This window comes from Pteropus medius, unplaced genomic scaffold, assembly GCF_902729225.1.
Source record: "Pteropus medius unplaced genomic scaffold, Ma_sr-lr_union100, whole genome shotgun sequence".
Classification (NCBI taxonomy): Eukaryota; Metazoa; Chordata; class Mammalia; order Chiroptera; family Pteropodidae; genus Pteropus; species Pteropus medius.
In genome coordinates, this window is record NW_024347791.1 from 5,487,110 (window position 1) to 5,510,834 (window position 23,725).

The window sequence follows — 23,725 nt, forward strand, 5'->3', positions numbered from 1 at the left end:
AACCAATTTAGTTAATTCCACTTTAGAGGATCTCTTCCTGTTTGAATGCAACCCCCAAAATATTTCCACTATCATAACGACTGTTGAACAGAAATATTTAACTCTGAAATGTAACTAAATGATGAGAAATGATCAGAATCTCTTCAGTATTTCCTCAGATAATGAGTTCTTTATTTCAATCAACATAGTCATCAAGATTCATTTAATACCCATATACAGTTGATTATCATTATCCACCTTCTACAAAGTGTCTGACAAACCAAATTAATGAATACTGAAGCATTGATCCTAAGGAAAACACAGTTAGGTTCTTGTTTTATACACACACACACACACACACACACACACACACACATACATATATATGTAAAAAGTCTCAATATATGGTCTTGTAATATATTAGAGAGAGCTGATTCACAACCACCAGCACTGTGTAATTCATACCTGAACAAACCTTACCTAACAGACGCATTTTCTCCATAAGCGCATCACAGCCTTCTTGCGCTTAGGAATATTAGATCAGCACTATGTTTCGGGGTCATTTTAAATCACAAAATCACCAACAAAAGGCACAAAACTGCAAAAAACATGGCACTAAATAGACCGCAAAAAAGGGCACTTGTTTACAGTATGAGAGCTGAGATGACAAGGCAGTGTTGCCTTGTTTGACCTCAGCTGGGAATGTGCCTGTTTTGGCGGCTCAAATTTTGTACTGCTCTGTGACTATGCATGTCCGTGAATAATTGTAAAAGCAACACTAATATTGATTTGCAGTTAGAAATAAATTTTATCAAGTAGGAGAACTGGAAAATACAGAATCCGTGAATGCCGAGGATCAACTATTTTTGTTTTGTTTAATAACTAATATCATAATTTAATTGTTCATAGATGGGAATAATATTTAAGTCTCAGAGCACATTAAATGGGTCATTACACCGTCATCTGAGAAGATGATAACATTTAACATTATTTCTTTGAGAAAATGTCTTTTGGGTTCTAAGCCAAAAATTCACGAACAAGCTGAAAAAAAATTAGTTGTAGGTTGAAGATTTGTGTTTATGTAAAAACTCGCCAGAATCCAGAACTCCATAAAAGAGAACATTGAACTTGGTCCATACTCTTTGACCTGGGAAATTCCACTACTAGGAAGTTAGCCTACAGATATCCTTGCCCATGTGTAACATGCATTACAGCAGTTTTGTATCAGCCAGAAATATAAATTTCTAGTAATGGGGGAATGATTATATAAAAGTACATCCTTAAATGAAATGGTTTGTCAAAAAGAATGTAGTAGCTCTGTATGAACTAATATAACACTATCTCAAAGACATGTTACAAAAAAAAAAAGCTAAGTGTGAAAAGATATACAATGTATATAAGTAAAAAATAAAACAATAAAACCCTACTATATACACATGTGCTTGTATATGCACAGACCAGCTCTAGAAAAACACACAAGAAACTAGTAGGAAGTTGAATCTTTGGGTAGGAGAACTATGCGGTTAGGTACAGGTGTGTGGGAGGCTTATTTATCACTATATACATCCTTTGGACCTTTACAACTTTTATCATCTATTAAAAAATAGGTTACTATTTTTAAAAATATCTGAACTCTGGTCTTACTAGCTTTCAACTTTAAAATAGATTACATGACTGACAACTCGACTATGCCATAAATCTTTCTATTCTTAGAATCCCTTATGCTTCATATTTCTAATTACATATGAAAATAAACCAGAGAAAGAATTCTTTATAACTTTCTGTAGATACCTGTAGCCTTACCTTAAATATAATTACAATGGGTATATCCTCTGACAAAGTATTATGCCTCAAATAAAATCTTCCTTGTTTTACAGCCATATTGGTTCTGCTTTTTTTCTCATGGGTAGAGCTAAAAGGAAACACAAATTGGTTAAACTGCATCCCTACTTAAGTTTCAAGTAAGTAACATGCAATAGCAATGTTCGTCAATCAATAAGGTTCAGCTGATCAGTAACAATCAGTAAGTCCTTCCTAATAGTTGCCTTTTAAAGATGCACAACCCTTCTCCTGCCCTTGCCACCTCCTTGAACATTTTAAAAGACTATGAATGTTTCTTTAGCTTGAGATTGTGATGGAAGTTTCATGAGTGAATGAGTGACAATCACCAATTCATTCTGACCTACTTCATTTTGATTTCACCCGAACTGCTTGGATCCAGTGTGAGGCATATATTGATAATTAATTTTATGCATTTAAAGAGAAAAACCTCTTCGAAATGAGCCTGCATCATGAGAAAACTATAAAGAAATGAATTTGTATGCCAATAATCCAATAAAACATCCTTATAGTTTTGGTATACAGTGAAGTCAAAGGCAATCTTCTATTGATATCACTATTAGCTATAAAATTCCTAATGAATTTAAAAACATTTCTAAGCTTTCATCAAACATAAACAGTAATGCACACTGATCACCTATACTGTTACCCAATCTACTTAAATAAGCTCTAATATCCTACATACTAACATTTACTCTGAAGTGTTGTCTCTGAATCACACACGAGAAAACCGAAGCTCAGAGAAGCTACATAACATTCACCCAAGTGCCTCACAGCTAATACACAAAAACTTTGGGATTCAAAGCTTGAGTGCTCTGGCTCCAAAAGCTGCCAACAGTGGGAAAATCTGTGTTGTAGGATTATTAGATCTGGGTTCAAATGCTGGCCACCTCTGATGGACGATGTGACCTGCCCTCAAGGCCTGTTACTCAGCTGTAAAAAGAGATAATGCCACTTACCCTGGAGGATTCAGCTGACAAACTACCTATGTAAAGCACCTAGTATCCAGCCTAGATCCTAATAACTACTCAATAAATGGCCATTACTGTTAGTTGCCTCTCCATCAGAAAGAAAAATGCAAAAACTGAGTTAAGCAGATCACTATAGGTTGTCAGAAGAAAAACTCTATTACATACTGACATCTTGCATATGTCACAATTTTTTTTATTCCCAGAACTCATTAACCTCCAAATTTCAAATTACATATGATAATAAACCAGAGAAAAGAAGTTACAAATGTAACATAAGGGATGCTGTTGTAGAAAAGAGAGTACACTATGAAAGAAGCTGGTCTAAAAAACTAACAAAAAGATGTTAATTCCATGAAATTAATTAATTAAATGTTAAGTATAAAATAGTCTCTGATTATATCAATAGGAACAATCAGTAATAATACTAATTCCTAATAATAATTAGGAATACATATAAAAATGGTCAAAATGGAAAAGGAACATGAAAAACTGAAGTGTTTTTTTTATTTACATAAAATTCTACATAAATGAAATAACAAGTGGCCTTTTAAACAATGTCTCACACTTTCATCACAGAAAATTTTAAATCAATATTCTATGCTTACACAATAAAGTGAACACAGACAGTTTAAATATTTCACTGCCTATTATGCAGAGAAATAGCAGGGTATTTCCATATCAAAAGATAGCCATCTGATATTAATGGCATTATTACTATTTCTCAAGAACACCGTCTCTGCTCTCTGTACCTGGTAACCGAAGCACCAACTGTCCCTTTTCTGTCAGCCTCCACAATGATCCTGTTCTTAGACAGCTGCTCTTGGATAAGAATAACTTTTTCTACTCCTTTGACGATGAAGTAGCCACCTGTCCAAGGAAATAAGAGAAGCTTCACCACCTATTCTTCAAACACTGTTTTAGTAACCTCCTGACTTAGAGGTTCTCTTCTGGTGCTTCACAGCACTGGCCATCACTTAATTCAAAGTGGACTGCGGATACTGTTTTATGAATTGATGACAGTGTCGGCATATGATTTTATACACATGAGGCACAAGATAATAAACCTCTCGAGAACAGGAAATGCATCATTAGCACCTGACGTATATAAGAGGTGAATGAAAAGAACTTGTTAAATAAAATGGTCCTCAGATTTCTTAAGTAGAAAAATAACTGATGATCTTCAACATAAACTGAAATTTTTTTAACAAATCAGTGATAATGGTAGACTAAGACTAGGTTTTAGTACTGGGCCATAATACTATATGCTCAATAAAACTCATAACATTATCATATATATTTTTGCAAAGAATTCAGAATACAGTGAGTCTTCATTTTACCTTCAGAACATAAGCAAAAACAGGGCAATATATTTGACTTATACAACATTTTGTTGTAATCTACAAGTCACATTCTTTGTTAATCTCTTTCCAAAACCTTCTGTGATTCTACATTGATGCAACTGTAAAGGAATAAGATTAAAGCAACTGTAAATTAAATCAATGTGAAACATGAGTTAAGGAATTAAAAAAAACCTTTCTGTTAAGTGCTAAGCCTGAAACTTTATAAAGGAAACTGCCTAAAAAACAGGTACCAAAATATAATTTTTAATAATTTAAACATAAGACTTGTTTTTTGCCCCTTTACTGCATTTAAAACAGCTAAAAATCAGATGTATGAGTCTTTTCAGACCGGCTACACAAGTAGGTTTATGAGATTATTCTTGAATTTTTAAGTACACTAAAACAGCATAACCACTGAGCAAAAGACAAAGAACAGACTGACGAACCATAGCAATAAATCAGAACTTGGGAGTAATGAAATTTTAAACCTGAAATAAAAGAGGAAACAGTATATCTTTTAGAAATAAAGTCTAATAGAATGAAGTTGGAGCCAAATTTCTGGATGTTTGTAAACAACATTTTATCGAAGTTCACTAGAAAGCAGACAGGCTGGTATTGTTTTGTGGAAAAATGCTAAACAACAGAAAAACAAAAAAAGAAGTGGAGTACAAATCCAAGGAATCGCACACACCTGGATCTAAAGGACATTCATTCAGCTTGGCAAACTCTGCGGGCGTCTTCCCTGTAAGAACACAGTTTGAACTACGTAGCATTATGGGCATTCTGTTTAAAATAAAACAAAAGGAAATATTACATAAAGATAGTCACTGGCAAAAAAGGTAAAAAAGACTATCAATTGCGCACTGTATACACACATCACTAAGGGGTCTGCATTCCTCTTCGGCATATCAGAAAAGGCAGAATGGCAATTACATGGAACAGCCAACTGAAATAAATGAAGTATTTCCTTAGGCACGCGGTGCTACTACAGATAATAAAACTCAAATGTCTGCTTCCTTAAACTTTGTACACAGGCTTTAGTGAAAGTCAGAAATGGCAGCAGAATTAAAATTTGGCACAACAAAAGCACTAAGGTCCTTGTTCTTCCCAGGAGGGGAATAAAGATACTGATTATTTTCGAACTTTGTTAAGTATGCATAATTTCTGAAGTAAACATAAAAAATGAGAAATACTGTACTTGACTTTCAATAAGTTGGGGGACAGTAAGGAAAAAAAAAAAGCTTCCATTAATCCGAAAGGCAAAAAGAGAAAAAACTGAAACATATGAAAAACTGGATAGACTAAAAGTACAAAATAAGTTGTCAAGAAAATCTATCAGTATCCAAATATACCATTAACATAATATACATAAGTGAACTAATTCTCAGGTAAATTTTTAAAATATCTAGCCATATGAAGTTTACTTCAAACATACCTAGAACATAAGGACATCAAAAGATTAAAAAGGAAAGGATTTAGAACATGCTATGCCAGAAAAATAATAAAAAGAAAGCTGATGTGGCTGTAGTGAAATAAATTTTACCATAAAATAAATTTTAAGGCAAAAAATATTACAAAAGGAAGATAAATGCATAATAATAAAAGGTTCAATTCACCAGGAAGATCTAAAACTCTAAATTTCTATACACCTAATATCATAACTTCAAAAAACAAAAATACGTAAAAACATAAGGAGGAAAAGATAAATCCACCATCCTAGTGGGATATTTTAACACATCTCTCCTGGTAATTGAGAACAAAGAAATAAAAAAATCCGTGAAGATATATAACATCCAAGCAACACATTTAGCCAGCTTGATATAAAGGAAAAACGCAGATGGTGATGGGGCAGACCTGGGACAGCCCTCGCGGCCACAAACTCATGAAACATGAAAATAAATCGGTCTCCATAAAGTCCCCAAAACTGATGTAAAGCACCAATTTGGAAATTTTAAAACATTCTTTTTAGTAAGTCACAGGTTAAAAAAGAAGCCATAACGGGAAGGTAGGGACAGAGTTGTCCTTATTTCGTATAAATACTGCGATACGGGCAACAGTTAAACTGCCAGGAAACTCAAACTTAAAACACACATGAATCCACCAAACAGACCATCCCGTGAGAGGCCACTGAGATGCTGTCTTTCCTAATGTTTCCTTAACAGCCTGGACTTACAGGAAGGGGAAGCAATGTCCTTAACTTTAGATGAAAGATTTCACAATTAAAAAATAATCACCACTGCAAGTAGCCAGACACTGTTTAAATGCTTTACAAGAGCTGCCTCACTGGATCCAGAAACACAAGTCCATGAACTAGGTACCACTTCCCACCTTCTCCAGATGAGGAAATGGGGCAAAGGGAACTTCAGTTGCTCAAGGTCACCTCACAGGGCTGGAATATAGGCAGTGTGGCTCCTATACTGACGATGTTTCTCACCTGCCAATGGGTAAAGCATTGCGGATGATCCTCTGGCTGCCTCGGGTATATTCAATATCCACTGTAATGGGGGCAGAGTACGTCATGTCCCGCAAACGGCACTGGAAAAGAATCAGACAGTCGCTGTTCCCCCTCTCTGGAAACCAAAGGGTTCCAACAGCCTCAAAAGCTCTTTCTCTAGAAGCATGGCTCACACTGACCTTTGATCTGTCTGTAGAACACTTAGCTGTTCCATGTGCTGCCTCAGGGCACTGGGAGTGATGAGCCTGCCTCTCCCTTGAGGGGAATGATGCCAGCAATTAATCTAGACATCGCCACACCATTCCTGCCCCTGCCAGCCCAGAAATGGGATAAATCTGGTACTGATTTTCTTCGCACTGATCTAAAGCCATCAGCATTCTGCTCTTATATCTTTGAAGCAAACTGGGTCCATGGAATCAATGTGGCTGGTTTATTTAAAACAGTTAACAAAGTATATACACACACAAACAAAAAATGTAAACGATTCTTCCTTTTATCATCCAAATGAACAAAACTATATCACACAATTCCTTACTAAGTGACATGGTATTATAGCACAAATCATTTATCACGGCATTCTAACGATTTCTGAATCATCTGAGGAACTTTAGAAATTGTTGGTGTGCGCTTTAGTTTTACATGACAATGTCTTGCAAAATGATGCCCTTGCCTGAGCCATGATCGGACACAGGAAACTCGTCAGAATCTTCCTATGACTTCCCTAACGTATTGATGGTTAGCACATGGCTTATAGTCGCAAAAAGAATTTCTCTGAACGTGAACTATGTAATTCATGGTGCTGAACCCTCTCTCTGGCTTCTACTGAACCAAAGGTAGTTAAATTTAAACTTTTTCTAGCTTTTATAACAGTGCCTGGGATTTTAAAATATTTGATATTCCTATTATTGACCAGTAAAAATTACTTATCTTACATTTAATTAAATCCAGCCTCCTCCCTAGGCCAGACCAAAGGCATAATGGCACGGCAGTTCAGAGTATAGTCTGTTACCAGGGTTCAAATACCAGTTCTGCCACTTAAGTTTTAAATAACCTTTTTGCATCTACATTTCCTCCAATGTAAAATGAGGATAAGAATAATTTTAATTCCCAAGAGTATAAATACATATTTTAAGAATGCTACCTGGTACAGAGTACTGTATAAATATTATCTCATTTTTATTAATAAAACTAATGTAATGCCCATGATAGGCAAGCATTCATGAGTTTTAACACACTCATCACTTCAAGTGGAAATGAAATTTGACAGACGTGATAAAAACTGGGACCCACTCCGTAGGCCCTGAACTACCTCCGTGGGCATCCTCTGTCCCCTTGTCCTCTCTCTTACCACTGGAGTATGACTGCTGGTGGAATCTGCAGTAGCTGCACCCCACATGTCCTGCTGTGGGTCCCGTGACTGCCCACCTACCCGCTATCCCACCGCCATCTCTCCAAGAGACAAAAATCCCTCCAGGAAATCTTCGCGTCCTCTCGTTCTAATTGCAATAATACCTCTATGTTTTCTTCAACATCAAAAAGAGTAATTATGGCAACTGTAGCCTCAGCCTTCTTGAACTACTTCAAACTACTTCATCTTCTCCTTTCCCTGAACTCAGTGATATAGTTTAGAAGTGACTTGGGAATTGCTAACTGGCTGCCCAGTTCCCAAAAGAGTGGAAAGTTCTAGCAAAAGGGAATGTATGTGTGTGGGTGGTGGGGCAGGGGGTGGTGGAGGGAGTAGGGACACACCTTCCAACATCCCACAGTCCTCACCACTTCCTACTTAGTGCAACTCCACATATTCACCTTACCTCCCTGATCCTTCCAGACAGTTAAAGTATGCAGCCCCTGGTGTCTCTGCTGCACATGTTTTGTTGTTTTAATCTCTCCACAAGAGCATAAACAACTTGAGGAAGGACATGTGTCTCATTTCTTTTGTATCTCTCAATGTTGAGGCGCAAAATAACTGTTCAATCAATACTTGGTGATTAAGTAATACCAGAACTTACCAATATGAAATGTGTGGTTACTTGATCATACGTCCTGTTTAACCTTCCCTAGACAACAACCATATACTCTAACACCTTGTTTAATAAAGCTTCCTGGCCTATCTTCCTTGATTGCTCTTTTAGCTTTAAATTGACAAACCAGATAAATCTACAAAAATCATTTTACTCTCTGAATTAATTCCCAATTATGAACACTAAGTGGAAGAATTTGAAGACAAATCTAGAATCTGTTAAAAACCAATAAATAGGCTGTTTTATAACCCTCTGTCTATATTTCTGTTAAAATCATGGTATTTAAATTTTCATCAATCTCTAGACCTCACGTTCCCAGTACTTATTCTCCTCACCTAATACGAAGCCTGCTGACCTTCGAAACATGTGCTAAGCAAGTAACCTCTGCAATAAACAGCACCATGCTAGGCACACTGACTGGTGAGGGGATAGGAGGAGACCACTAAAATATTCAAAAACAACAAAAATAGAACACAGTTATATAACAATGCAAATTAATTAGGATTACATGACAAACTAAATAATACAGAATTGTTTCCTAATATAATATTTATAAATGCTTATTTATTTTGGTTATCTATCTTATAAGAAATTTTTTTCCTGTTTTTAAATCATCTTTTAAGAGTATATATTAAGGGCAGACTCTCTGAGCTAAAGCAAACAAACCCAATTAAAATAAGGTTGACAATTACCTCATGAGGGGACACTGGTCTAGTTACATTGAAGCTTTCTTCAACATCAGGAAGGCCGACATAGATATTAAGATACCTGAAAAGCAAATTATTCCATTACCAATTATACTTCTCCAAAGAATATACAAACAAATAAGACATCTTCCTCCCAAATACAAGGATTATGCTTTGACAAATGTTTATCTTGCTAAGGACAAACATATAAAAAATTAAGACTGGAGATCTTCTTGAAGTGATAGTACAGGTAGCTTTACAAAGGAGGGAAAATGCTATCAGAGTAGCTTTTAAGAAACAGTGTAAATCTTTTTATTAAAATGCTGGAGATAAAAATGATACTTAATGAAAAAAAGGAAAGCTCACAGGAGTATCTGTAGTAGTATGCTGTCATTCATATAAAAAGAGGATGAGGGGAAAAAATACATATGCTCATCCGTGCCAAATGTATCTGAAACTCATGAGATTGGTCACCCGCAGGGAGTGCCTGGGCACACAGTAGAAGGAATTGGGAGGGGAGTGACAATTTCCTGAATATACTTTTTTCTATAGGTCTGACTCTTACCACTATAATAATGTTTCACGTATCCAAAAATAAATTTCTAATTAAAATCAACCAGGATGTGAGGGTGTGGGGGGAATCCAAAATGGAATACAAACCTTACTGTGTTACAAAGGAATAATATAACTGCACTGACAAGGTGGGGGGTGGGGGGGGCGGAATAAATAACTTTGGGAAACAGTATTTTGATTGGACACTGTACAAATAAAGACAAAAAAGCAGTATATAAATACTGTACCCTAATTAGTAAATTTTATTCTCGCAGAGGTATGAATTGAGAATTCTGAAGCTACTTTATGTATATTCTAGGAATAAAAAAAATAAGTAAATATTGTGTGGATAATGACAGCCAGATTTCCCAATGTCAGGAACAGAAGTTACAAATAAGGAAAAAGAGGTGGTTAGAACATGTCCTATAGAGTTGGATTAGAATAAGTATCAGTAGGCATGGTTTTTAATACATATAAAAATGGATAGGATACAGAAACATAGTTGTAGGAGTATGCATATGTTAACATATATACATTTCCTTTGGAAACTTTAGTATCCATATCTTGGTTTCTAAATACTATTCGCCAATAAAAGGGAGCAGGGCTCCTTGGAGAAATGGTTGATTTGAGGCTGGGAAAGAGAAAACAGTAGACTAATCACATCTCAAAGTACTTGAAAATTAACAGGGGCATACTGAAAGGACATGGGAGTCAACTTGAAGACACTACCCATGGCCAAAGCCAAGACAATATGAGCAATAAATGATAGTACTGGATTATGATCCACAGAATAAAATAGACATCTATGAGTTCATACTGATATAAATAAAACTACAAATAAATGAAGGGAAGAAAAAGCTCTTCCTTAAAGTAAATTTCAGTATTAATGTAGAAGGAATGATGGAAATAGAGACCATTAGGTAACTGTTATAGGTCAGAACCACCCACCAACGTATGTTAAAATTAGTGGCTAAAATATGATGAGAAATAGATATTTGCATAGTCTTAAAAGATCTCCCCATAAGATACTTATTAACTACAAAATGAAAAATAGGAACTTTATGATGGGGAAATCTGAAAGATATCACCTTAATCAAATAACAAAGTTAAAATCACCACTAATAAAATACATCGACGTCTGTACCCACTGAATGTGATGCAGTAAGAATGGCACAAAACATCACTTCTGTGCTATTCTTGCCAAAAAATGCATAACCCAATCTAATCATGAATAAATATCATCCAAACCCAAATCGAAGGACCTTCTAAAAAACAGCTGACCAGAATCCTTCAAGTGTCAAGGTCACAAAAGACCAGGAAAGCCTGCCACCTACTGGAGGGCAACTGAACGCTGCTGGGGCTCTGAACTGAATCCTGGGTCAGAACATCAGTGGGAAAACTTTAAATAAGGTCTGTAGATTAGTTGATAGTATTGTATCAAAGATAATTTCCTAGTTTTGCTAACTGTGCTATGGTTGTGTAAGATGTTAAGATCAGCAGACACTGGGCAAAGGATAATATGAGAACTCTTTGTACTATTTTTGTAATTTTTCTCTAAGTCTAAAATTGGTTTAAAAAAATTAAAAAACCCAAATAGTTTCAGTAACATCTCAATCATAACTCTACTTGATATGATAAGTTAAAAGTTAAATCAAATTAGTAAATTTAAAAAATTAATAAATTAAAATTTAAAATTAGTAAAAGTAAAATTTTTTAATTAGTAAATTAAAAATTGAGCACTTGATATTGACATTTAAAAATTGAGTACTTGACTATTAATTTACTACCATAAAGAGAATTATTTTAAAGAGTTTGACAGCAACTACATCAACTCTAAACAAATGTTAGATATAATCAAAAGAGCAAATTAAGAGCAGTCGATGCCTTACTTTAAGTACCACATGGGGTCGGCATCACTTGTGACCTTTTCATTGGCTTTCATGATCTTCTTTATCTGCAGTGGAAAAAGTAACATCAGGAAAGATTGGCTTCCAATTAATTCTTAGCTGCGTCTATTTCTAAGTTCTGATGCTTACCTCTACGTTAATAAAATAGTTAAATGAATCTATATGCTGTTTCACGAGGCCTTTCACCTAAACAGAAAAAGCAAAACAGGAGGTTAGCAAGAAAATAGCAGATTACATAATAGACTATAAGGTTGAATTTTTCCTCCAACAATCAGGATGATCATCGAATTTTTCTCACAACCAAAGTGAGAAAAATATCTGTGAATTTTGCTTAGTAAAACTCTATATTTATGTGTCCTCATTGCATTTCTTCTCCACCTTACTACAACATCCTCAAATTTTATTCCTTGAGAAGCATCCTGACTTTTGGAGTTCAAGATGTGAGTATCTGAATATACCTAATGACTTCCCATAAGCTAATAAATAAGGCAGGATTTTCTCTACATATTTTGAATTTTCAAAAAAGCCAAGAAAAAAATTTAGCAATTAAGCATCATCTCTTAACCCTCAAACAATGCCTATTTTCTTTTTTTTTTTTTTTGTCTTTCTCTTATCTGGGCAATTTTATGATTTTCACATTACCTAAACTCTGGTCTTTTGTATTACTTATAGAAGAATGAGGGGGAAAAAATAAAATTGCATTTGAAATTGAAAGCAGAGTGAAACTCAGGGAACTTAAGATCAGGTACCAGCGAGCGGTGAAGTCAGCAATGACAACACAGACAGTGCCGTGTGCTGCTATGGAAAACGGGGAAATAATAAACACACAGACTCCAAAATCTTAAGATGTAAAAAGGCTATACGTGTTCATTTTCTCTACATTAGTCTTCAAACACAATTAGTTTAACACTTCTGGAACATTCCTGACAGATAGATAATCATAGAATCTTTGCTTTAATTACACTTCTTTATTAGGGATCTCACTGGCTCACAAAGCAACTATCCCATTTTGACCAGTCTTGATTGCTGGAGAAAAAAATTCAACCTTATAGTGTGATCTCAGGTCTGCCTTCCTCAGGTCTCCACTCCTCATGGACTTACTAGTCTCTTCTGGAGAAAATGCCTGTTCTAAGACAGTCCATTCAGTTATCACATCTCTTTCGTGATCCTACTTCCAGGCTGAACAGGCCCTTCCATTATTTCTCAGACGTATGCCTTCCAGATCCTCCAGCAGCTGATGGCCTGCTCCTGGACGTGCTCTGGTTTGTCAATATTCTCCCTCACCGAGGGAGCCCTAAACTCACTGACAACATTCTTGACAGTCTGACCACTGCAGAGGGCTACTACCTCTCCCATTCTGGGTATTATACCACTGGCTCATCGACTAAAACTCAAAAGGTAATTTTCCCAAAAAAATGCTGTGAAGTCAAGCATACCCCATTTGGTACTTGCGCAAAACTAAGGACAAGGATTTGCATTTGTCCCTCTTCTCTGCTGTCTCCCAGCCTAACATTCTGAGCCTTGATTATGTCAGCCAACAGCATGGGCAGCCATACAAGCTTTATATTCCTGTCTTCAGTTATGTATTTAAATCTTCATACTCTTGTTCTTAGACACATATTTCAAGGCAGTCTGAGTAAAGGAGGATGAACGAACGAATGAATGAAATAAACATAGGCTTATGCCTCTATTGAGTTCTCCACCTCTTCTTGTACTGTGTACCATCAACTGTCTCTTCTTTTTTGAATCATAAATATCACCCTTTCTCCTCTGCTCATGTACAGTTCCTTTAAAAAAAATTTATAATAACAATAAAAAACTCATCTTGACCTTAGTACCATTTTATTTCATTCTTGGTTACTTAAAAATTCAATAGCTTCCTATTGCTGTTAGAAAAAAAAAACAAAAGCTAAAATCTTTAAAATGGCTTTCAAATCTGGTCAGAAATCTGGCCCTGACAGCTTCCCCAGCATCACCTCCCAGTGCTCTCCACCCTGCCTATACCACAGAACTAAGTCAAACAAAACTCTACTCATTTTTCAGGTCTCCATCCTTTCCCTTAGCATAACGCTTTCAAGATTTATCTATGTTGTACTATGTACCAGCACTTATTTTTACCGCCAAATAATATTCCATCGTATACCATATTTTATTTCTCCATCCATCAGCTGATACTCATTTGGGTTGTTTCCACTTTGGGCTATTAGAAACAATGCTACTATGAATATCTGTGTACAAGTTTTTGCGTGGACATGGTTTCATTTCTCTTGAGTAAATACCTATGAATAGAACTGCTGGGTCATAAGGTAACTCTATGTTTAACCAAATGAGGAACTGCCAGCTGTTTTCCAAAGCGGCCGCAACTTTTCACATTCCCACCAGTACGGCATGACGGTTCCAATCTCTCCACATCTTTATCAATACTTGCTATCATCTTCCTTTTTGACAATAGCATCCTAGTGGGTACCAAGAGGTGTCTCACAGTGTTACTGCCTGCCTCTTAGCATAAGCTCTTTAAAACTGATGCCCAGCACTAACCCTATATTCAGCAGTTCCAGACGATTCACTCATCTGTTCCAGCCAAACAGGCCATTGTTTCCTGTGGACCCCGTGGAGGCTGCTCTTGGGCACCTTTAGTTCAGTCCTCTCAAGATGCACTTTGTCTCACCTCATCGGGGAGGCCGTCTCCGACCACGTGTGACATCACTCTTTTGCCAACAGCACTTGGTTTGTATTATTTGCGTGCCATGCTACTATGTATACTACTTTCTATCTCTAAAATTAGATTACCACTCCCCCAACCCACACCTCATAGGCAGGATTCCTTGTATTTCCAAAACTTAGTTGTTCATAGTCAGAAAATATTGGTGAAAAAAATATAATCTTAAAAAAGGGCTTATTTCTTGACTTCACTGAAAAAATAACTAATGATTATTAAATGTTCATTACCTTTAAAAATGCTGGAAGCAGCCTCCATTTTTCCTGTGAATCAAAACAATATGAGTGTCAGAACTCTGTGCTAGCAACCACAATATTTTTCTAAGTTATTTTAATGCACCAAAAATTACTCACTTTAAAACAGTTAGCAAAAGAAAGTAAATCAAAGCTAAAAGAACAATTTTTACCCGGTAACCACTTTTATAGAAATCACATAGATGAGTGTGTATGTGCATACATGCATACAAATATACATAAATCTCCCTGATTTCTTAGACTATCAATCTCTTCTTGATGACTCAAGATTCCAAGTGCTTTTTCATCTTTATTTTATTCCCATGACACTTCCTGAGTTAGCGGATTTGCCAGTTTGAGAAAGGAGAAGTAATTTTTAGAGTCTGGTAGGGAAACCAGTTCTGTCGAGTTCTTTCGCTCGAGTTCTTTCTTGTCGACTAGCACATGGTCAGAGCTCATTTCACAGCGGCAGAGGACAGCACACATGGTGCTCGCCCCCTACACCAAACTGTTGCGAACTGCTACACGTCTTGTGTTCCCAGGCCTGCTACTACTACTTGTACCTTCCTGAGGTTGTAAGTAGTCTACTACAATATGACTCTTGAAGAGTCTAATCTGTTCATGGGAAATCTGACAAATGGGTAGAACTAGGCCTAAAGTAAGAATATAGTTTCTGAATAAGGGCCTAAGAATCATGTAAGACCTTGCAGCAACTGTAAAATTTTTGACTTTCACTATGAGTGACGTGAGTAGCATTGGAAGGTTCTGAGCAAAAGAGTGACATGATAATTTAAAATTGAGTTTAAATTTTAAGGTTGAACTGCTGGATTGAGAACAGACAGGGTTAGAAGCAAGGAGATCACTTAGGAGTTTATTACAATACTGAAGGCTGATAACAGTACAGGTAGTAAGAAACTGTTAGCTAGGAGACACAATGTGAAGTTCAAGCCAAGAGGATTTGATAATAGATTAGATAGAAACTCTGAGAGAAAGAGGAGTCAAGATGACACCTTAGAGTTACCATTTATAGAGATGAGGAAGTGGGACGCTGTCAGGTTAAGTGCGGAGGGGCTATCAGGAGTTTGGCTGGAGGTATGCTAAGTTTGAGATATCCATTAGACATTCGGGTGGAGATGTCAAATAAACAATAAACATGAGTCTTGAACTTGTGAAGAGAATGGCCTGGTGATATAAGCTAGGGAAAGGTCTGCAAATAGATAGTAATTATAGCCATGGAATGGGTGAGACCACCTAAGGAATGTTGATGGAGAAGAGTTCCAAGAAGGGAGATCAAAAGCACTCTGACATTTAGAGATGAAGAGCAGAAGGCAGATCTAGCAAAAGAGACTAGGAAGGAGTGGCCAGGGCAGACAACCGAGAGAAAGTAAAAACGTTTTTCAAGAGAAAAGGGAGGTGAGGGTAAGGGATATACGAGAAATCTCTGTACCTTCCTCCATATTTTGCTGTGAACCTAAAAAGTTTTAAGGAATTATTATGTCTTAGAAAGAGAGGGAGGGAGTCAGGCAAAACTAATCTATGATGACAGAAATCAAAAGATGGGGATAGACAGAAAAGGGAACTTTCTGGAGTGATAGAAATGATTCTATATCTTATATTGGGTGGTGGTGATTTGCGAATATATCAAAACTAATGTATTGGAACTTAGTACTCTTGCATTTTATTGCACGTAAATCTATCTACAGAGGGGACTGAGAGAAAGATTGGAAGGCATAGAAATATCTCGGAGGAGGCAGGTAGTGAGGGGCCAGGAGGAGAAGCTGGAATAGTTTATTAATGCCAGACTGAGGAAGACCTTGAAAACACAGTAAACACTTTAGATTTTGCCCTAAGAGCAAAGAAGTTTAACCAACGGAGTAACATGATCATACGTGTATGTTTAAACTGATGGCTCTGACTACAGAACAAAAATAGATCGGCATGAGACAACTTAGGAGCCTAGGAAGTAAGAGATGACAGTAATTCAGACTTGGGAGAACAGTGTGAATGAAGTTTCAGATCTGAGTATATTTAGTAGGTAGGCCCCTTAAGATGGGATGGTGGATTGGATGCAGATGGCCAGGAAAACTGTCATTCCTGAATCAGAAGACTGGAATTGTGGTTTTGGTTCCTTCATAACTGTGCAAATTCAGGCAAGAACGATAAATCCTTTAGGTTTATTCTTTCAGCTCTCTGGAGAAGCCATGCAGTCACCAGTTAAGGATGAAGATGAAGGCTCTGGAGTTAGCCTGCCAGAGTCTAAATTCCAGCCCTCTGACACTGAGTTAGTTAACCACGCTGGGCCTCAAAAGTCTTCACTGGCAATATGTGGTGAAAATAGTACTCATTTCAGAGAATTAAATGACATAATGCATGTTATGCTTACACAGAGCCTGGCACATAGTAAATGCTCAGTAAATGCTGGCTCTTAATATTTTAACTTTTCAAAAGTTAAAATGCAGTATTGCCTGACGATCAGCAGGCATTCACAGCCTGATTCTAATGCACTGACAACAGTATCTCGGTCTCGATCTGCCAACTGATTATAAAGAGGTTCTTACAATCCAGTAGGTTCACTGTCAGTCACTTTCCTGTTTAAACCCTTCATGAGCATCTCATTGCTCCTTCATATATTTACAAAACCTTTCATAATCAGGACCCCCACCTATTCTTCTTTTATCTCTGCTCCCTTCCTCACTCTAGTACTAAATTTTAGTTCCTCAAAAATATCAGATGGTCTTGCCTACCGGGTTTCAAGTGTCCTGCTCCCTCTACCTGAAATCTCTCCCGTGACTCTTTTCAAGCCTCATTTCTCCAGTTCTCCTTTCATGCCAATGAAGATTCTGAGGCCCAGAGAAGTGTGCATTTCTAGGAAGTAAAACTATGTCAACAACTGAAGTTCATCAGGCAGCTCACCAATAACGCAGTGATCCCTAACACCTGGTAATCGGTTGAGACTACTTCCCAGAAAACAACCAGGCAAAAAAATGAGTAAATTTTTACGGCGTTTAAAATAAGCCTGCAGTTCAAACTTGAATTCCGGGTTAAAAGGCAAGATTAATGGTCTGCGGTTGTTGGGACGATTTGGTTTTACCACTACAGCCAGCTGTGCGACCTCACGAAAGTAGCCTAAATTCTCTGAGCCTCAGTGCCCGCTTTAAGACCGCGGAGATGCACTATGTCCCCCCAACACGAGAAAGGGTCCAAGCCCAGAGCTACTCGCGGGGCTGCTCCGCCCTCGTGGATGCTGACAGATCGCCAGAGATACGAGCTTTTCACGCGCACGCGGCTGGGGGACAGGGAAAGAACATCCCTAGCCGAGACGCGAGCATGCGCAGGAGCCGCGGCCCGCCCTTCACCGTGGCGACAGCTCGTGGGGCACCGCCTCCAGGGTACGCATCCTGGCCCCTTCCGCTCCCCGGGTGCCCAACCCTCACCTCTACCGTCGGGATCGGCGCAGCCAGCTGCTCCGCGGTCAGGTTTCCAAACTCCTCCGCCAGCACGTCCATGCTGCTCACGAAGAAGGAAGAAGCAAACCGAACTAGCACGCCCGCCTTCGCTGTCGCTGCGAAACGCAGCACCCCTAGAGAGCGATGCGCGGAGGCGTAAATGGTCCCCGCGCGCAGGTTAATTGAACGTGCGACAGAAAGGTTCCGCTTGCTCCGGACCTGAACCTGCGGTGGAACCCGGATGTGGCGGAGGCGAAGCTGAGAAACTGCGCCCCCTGGTGTCTCATGGAAGTCTCGCCCGGGTAATCCTAAACCCCGGAGACGAAGTTCATTTCCAGTTATCCGGTAATTGAGACCAATAGAGCATATTGGTTGCAATTTAAAAATAATTCAAAGAAAATATTAAATGGATAATATGCGCAACTTGAGCCGCTGAGGCAGATAACTCATTCAATTTAGTCCAAAACTGCAGGTTGTATAGTATGGAAAAATAGGAAACTTACCAGATGCCTAGTAGTAGGGGATTTGGTTTAAAAAAAATTATGGTACATGCATGTGATAGAATATTATTCAAGTAGTAAAATGACTATTAAGTGAGGAGGTATTAACTCCCTACAGAGTAGAACATAACAGGACAGCAATTAAAACAGTGTTATTATATTCTAAAGGGACTGGATGTTAGATCTAGGAATAAATATCAGTATGCGAAGAAATTTGATATGAAAAGGTAACATTTTAAATCAGTAGAAGATGGATTATCCAATAAATGCTGTTGGAAAAGCTGATAAGCCATTTATAAAAAAATACATTGTAACTGCTATATTTAAATGCTAATGAACTTTAGAAGATGTAAGTGAATATTTTCACAACAGTATGGTGTTGAAGGCAACACCATTCATAGATTTCATAATATAATTCTAATTGTAGTTTTATGATTCAATGAAAATTTTTAAATTTTCTGAGCAGATATTTTAAAATTACCAAGGATAGACTTTAAAAAATAAAAAAAAAGATGGCAGAAGACAAAGGCTTGGTCTCCGTAATTTAAAATGAACTCACAAAGCAATAGGAAAAAATTCCACTGGGAAAAACAAAGCAAAAGATACCAACAGTTATTTAATGGGTATGGAGTTTCAATTTGGGAAGATGCAAAAGTTCTGGAGATGGATGGTGGTGATGGTTGCACAACAGTGTGAATGTGCTTAAAAATGGTGAAAATGGCAAATTTTATGTATGCATGACCGCAGTAAATTACAGAAATATACATTTGCCATTTTCTCATCATGAATGTATAGGCTTTGCACCAGGTTAGCCTAATTTCGTAATTCACTACCTCAAATAAATTTCAGTGCCTGTCTCTTCTAAGTATAGTGCTGATGTGTGAAAGTAGGAGATAGGAAAGAAGAATCACCTCCAGCTCTTGGAGGCCTTATAGTTTACACAGAGAGATACACTTCTATATCATCCTTGTGAATTACCAGAGGCCAACCTATTGAGCATCTAGCCTGGATGGGGCTGTAAAGTGATTTTTTGGCAGAGATCTCAAGGTTGGCTCAGATGTGTTGGCTTTCTGTTCCAAAGTCCTCCTGGCTTTCTGCTATCAAAGTGGTTCTCCAACTTTAGACTGCATCATCTAGAGAGCTTGTTAAAACAACCTCCACTTTCTGATTTGGTAGGTTTGTTATGGGGCCTGCAAGTGTGCATTTCTAATAAGTTCCCAGGTGATCACACTTTGAGAATCACTCTCTAACATAAGACTTATCTCTTAATACCATAACCTCTTTATATGTCTTAGCTCTCCATCAGACTGGAAGCTTCTAGAACGAGGACCGTCTTATCTGTCTTCAAATTCCCATGTTCTAACCCACTGTTTGTTCCTGAATGAATTTGTGTTGCAAAAATAATTTGGAAGAAAAACATGCAGTGAGTGATAATAAATTTGGTATTATATTTCACATTTTTTAAAATCCTAATAAAAAAAATTTTTTTTTTAATTTGTCTTGGAAAGAGGAGGATGTGGTAGCCATGGTGCCTGATTCCTACGTGGCAGTAGTTGGCTAATGCCAAGTGGTATTGGCCTTTAGAGCACAACTGCCACAATCCTACCTTCATTACACCTGCAGGGGGGCCCCCCAACATATCAGCACTTGCACCCCCAGGTCAAATCCATGAATTCTTTTCTGATCTCCTAAGGGGCTGAATTTTTAAAGCTGAAAAGCCAAAAACAGTCTCCTGGTTTCTCTGTCTTCTGCTGTCACATCCTTTTTCTGAAGTACTGGTACAAAGAGACTGATGGTTTGAATTGACAGCTGGGCAATTAGAGAAGGGAAATCTCAGAGGGGAAAATGGTTGATATCCTATCACTTATAATATGAAATGTTTTGGTAGCCAGATGAGACGGTGACTAATGCCATGGGGAGTGGGGAGAACAGGGGGCACTGGTTAAAGGAGAATAAAAGAAAGAAAAGCAGGAGTGTCTAAGCTGGGCCCTGAAATAGTAGAGCCTCAGTTTCCTGCGTGTTTACTCTTTGCCAGACTTTAGAATCCCACTTTATATGCATTCTCTGATTTAATGATGAATCCCTGGGGGATAAGTATGATTATCCCCACTTGACAGGCAAGGAGACTAAGGCTCATAGGGGTTAAGAAATTTGCCAGGCAGCGTTGGAATTTAAATTCATAATTATCTGATGCCAGAACCCTTGCTTTTAATCACTCTTATAACACCACACTGAAAGGGGGGCGGGGGAGGGAGGGTGGCAGAAGACGTTTCAAGCAGAGGAGAATAGTCTGAGCAACGGCATGAGGGCTTTAGATGACATAATACCATGTTCTGGAGAGCGTGGTTCTCCCATAGGACTGTCAGGGGAAGTGTCTATAAATTACACTAGAAAAACCCACCGGGGCTGACCATGATTGGCCTTTATGTCATGTTAAAATTACACCTTCTTATGAGAGGCTTCAACACGAAGACACTAGAAACAAAAGAAAAAGATTATCTTCTCTTCAAAACCTTCATGCATTCAGGCTGGGCAAAAATATGTATGATCCTGTCTTCTATACTCAAATAAATTCATAATAGAACTAGGGAAGGCCAGAACAATGTTGGAGAAAGTATAAGCACTCTTCAGTCTGAAAAGGCAAGGGCAAAGGGGCAGTCCTTGAGGTCTCTTATTTCACAGACAGCAAGGTGAGGAGGAATGTGATTGGAAATCTTTAATCAGAGAACATTCTGCATTTTGAGTAAGACTGGTCAGTCCAAAAACCTCTAGCTGCCTGCCATGCCCACAGGCCTTTCTCTGAAAAGCCTTGCTTTGTATCATGGGACATTATCATCCTGCCAAAAGCAGTAGGGCCAGCAGACTGCCAGAGACAAGTCATCTAAGGGAGCCAAGGTGGCTTGTCATGAGACCCCTACTCAGTGAGGGACAGTGGGAGATAGGCATGTCCATACTGAGTAGTGGCAGAGAGACCCAATTATATTCTCTCTCCCGGGACGTTTTTAGTTGAGATGAACCAGAAGGGAGGGCAGCAGCACAAAGCAGAAACAGAGAAGTAAACACCACATCAGCTCTTGATAGCAGCATGACAATGAGAAATACTTTTCATGGGATCACCTAGGGAAACCAGTGCAATGAATAGTTCAGAGCACACATTCCAGGGTTTGACTCCTTGGGTTCAAATGCGCTTACCAGCTCTGTGACCTTGGATGAACTAACTCCTTAGCCTGAGTCTCATTTTGCACACATGGAAAAAATGGTAGAGCCTGCCTGCCAGCGTGTCGTGCAGTTATATGATAGCATTTCTATAAAGTGTCTCGGATAGTCCTTGCCATATGGTCAGTGGTTGGTGGTTATTTGTATTTTATTATATTCTGAAAGAAAAAAATTACATCCAGGGTTTCCACCAGATCTGTAAGTGCAGCTGCTGGAACAGATTGCTGGGTTTCCTTTCTTTTTCATAAAGCCTTAACACTAAATCTCTAGGTCCCTTTCCTTTGAAATCAGAAAGAGGCTAACGCAGTAAGCTTAGAAATGAAAAGATAAAGCTTCCCTTCAAAAATAGAGAACAAGAGGGCACACGTTGATAGTACAAACATACTCTCTGAAAGGTTAGATTAAATTGTGGAGAATAAAGTTATAATTGATCAAAAGGAAATCAGAACATGTTGAGTTTTGTCACTATCCTTTGAAGTCGACATCAAGGACAATAACTGCAGCCTTCTACATAGCCTTGAGTTTCTCTGTCAATGACAATATTGGGCTTAATGAACCATGGTTCTGATGAGATATGACAATTTTTGTTCTTGTGTACTTAAATACTTAATCATCCCATCTCACAATACTAAAACCTCTTGAAGCTTGAAAGAGATTTAGGACTAATAAATTACAATTATTATAATGTATTCTGGCTCCATTATGCTTTAGAATCTGCAGACAGTTTCAAGTACATTACCTCACTTGACTCTCACAGTATTTCTGTGAGGTAGCCAGGTTAGTAGGGTAGGTAGGTAGGGTAGGAAACCTCTGGGAAATTCAGGGAGATTAAAAGACTGGCTGAGTTCATATAACTATTAAGTAGTAAAAGTGAATTCAAACTCAAGTCTTATGACTTGCAGTCCCATGTTACTTTTACTAAAAGAGTGGAATATTTTGCAACTTAACATCCTCAGAAGTACAACAGGCTGAACTTTAGTTTCAAGAAGGGGTGAAATCAGAAGTAAAAATATGTTGCACAAAAGGTGGACTCCCCAAGCCCATGGCATACTTGGCCAATCAGACACAGAATTCTCTTCTGCTAATCCTGGATCTGGCTTCAAAATCCTCTCAATACAGGGCTCTGAGGAGCTGCTACTGAAATCAGAGCAGACACATGATTTTAAACTTATTTTTATGAAAAGAAGGTTCGTGGGGGCATATTCAAGGACATTGAATGATTATCGATATTTGTGTCAGCCTCTCTCTCCTGGGTACATTCTCCTGACTTGCAGTTAGATGAAGGAAGCCACAGGATTTGCTTCTGGAATAGACCATGAGCAGAGGTGGGCAATCCTTTTCTTTCCCTATCTACTGAGCGAATGGAGAAAACTGAAGATGTAGGGGACAGCTGAGTCACAAGATAGCTGAATGGAGTAGTGCCACCCTCACTAACCCACTCCCTGCTTTGAACTGTAATTTGAGATATAAGGCTATACTGAGGCCCCTGTGACTTGGGCACTATTTGTTCAGCTGTTCATCTATACATACTAAGGAAGGTCGACTTCACGTGACTATGCCGTTCCTTGAATCATCTTTCAGTGTCATTCTCAGGCAGGGCTTGACTTGGTTGGTCTCCTCACACATTCCCTACATTCAAATTGTAAAGCCCTCATGAAAGTACAATATAAGAGATTTGTTTTTCTGCTCCTCGGCATACCCTTCCCTTTGGGAGAAAGCCCCAGGGGAGTTTTAAGAGTCAACTACTCGTACCTCATTTTACCTCCTCCAAATTAGAGCCTGGGCACTTGACCTAGATTCTTCCAACTGAATTTTGCTATCCGGGGCTCTAAATCTTGAGCAAATGAGGCAAAGAAGCAAG

At 38.1% G+C, this 23,725-nt stretch overlaps 1 protein-coding gene across 2 annotated transcripts in view; it reads right to left on the reverse strand.

Annotated features, from left to right (window-relative positions):
• POLR3B (RNA polymerase III subunit B) overlaps window positions 1–18,320 on the reverse strand; it is a 101,910-nt gene extending 83,590 nt beyond the window's left edge. Inside the window, exons 1-9 of one of the 2 annotated variants that reach the window (XM_039877879.1) lie at window positions 18,137–18,319; window positions 14,700–14,732; window positions 11,880–11,936; window positions 11,733–11,797; window positions 9,298–9,373; window positions 6,564–6,664; window positions 4,821–4,912; window positions 3,539–3,656; window positions 1,783–1,891 (exon numbers count right to left, since the gene is read on the reverse strand). In XM_039877879.1, the coding sequence (XP_039733813.1) occupies window positions 1,783–1,891; window positions 3,539–3,656; window positions 4,821–4,912; window positions 6,564–6,664; window positions 9,298–9,373; window positions 11,733–11,797; window positions 11,880–11,936; window positions 14,700–14,732; window positions 18,137–18,208 (723 nt within the window). In that variant the 5' untranslated portion in view covers window positions 18,209–18,319. Of the gene's footprint in view, window positions 1–1,782; window positions 1,892–3,538; window positions 3,657–4,820; window positions 4,913–6,563; window positions 6,665–9,297; window positions 9,374–11,732; window positions 11,798–11,879; window positions 11,937–14,699; window positions 14,733–18,136 lie in introns of both variants that reach the window. The other variant, XM_039877880.1, reaches the window with a different exon arrangement.
• Between the last annotated feature and the right edge of the window lie 5,405 nt (window positions 18,321–23,725).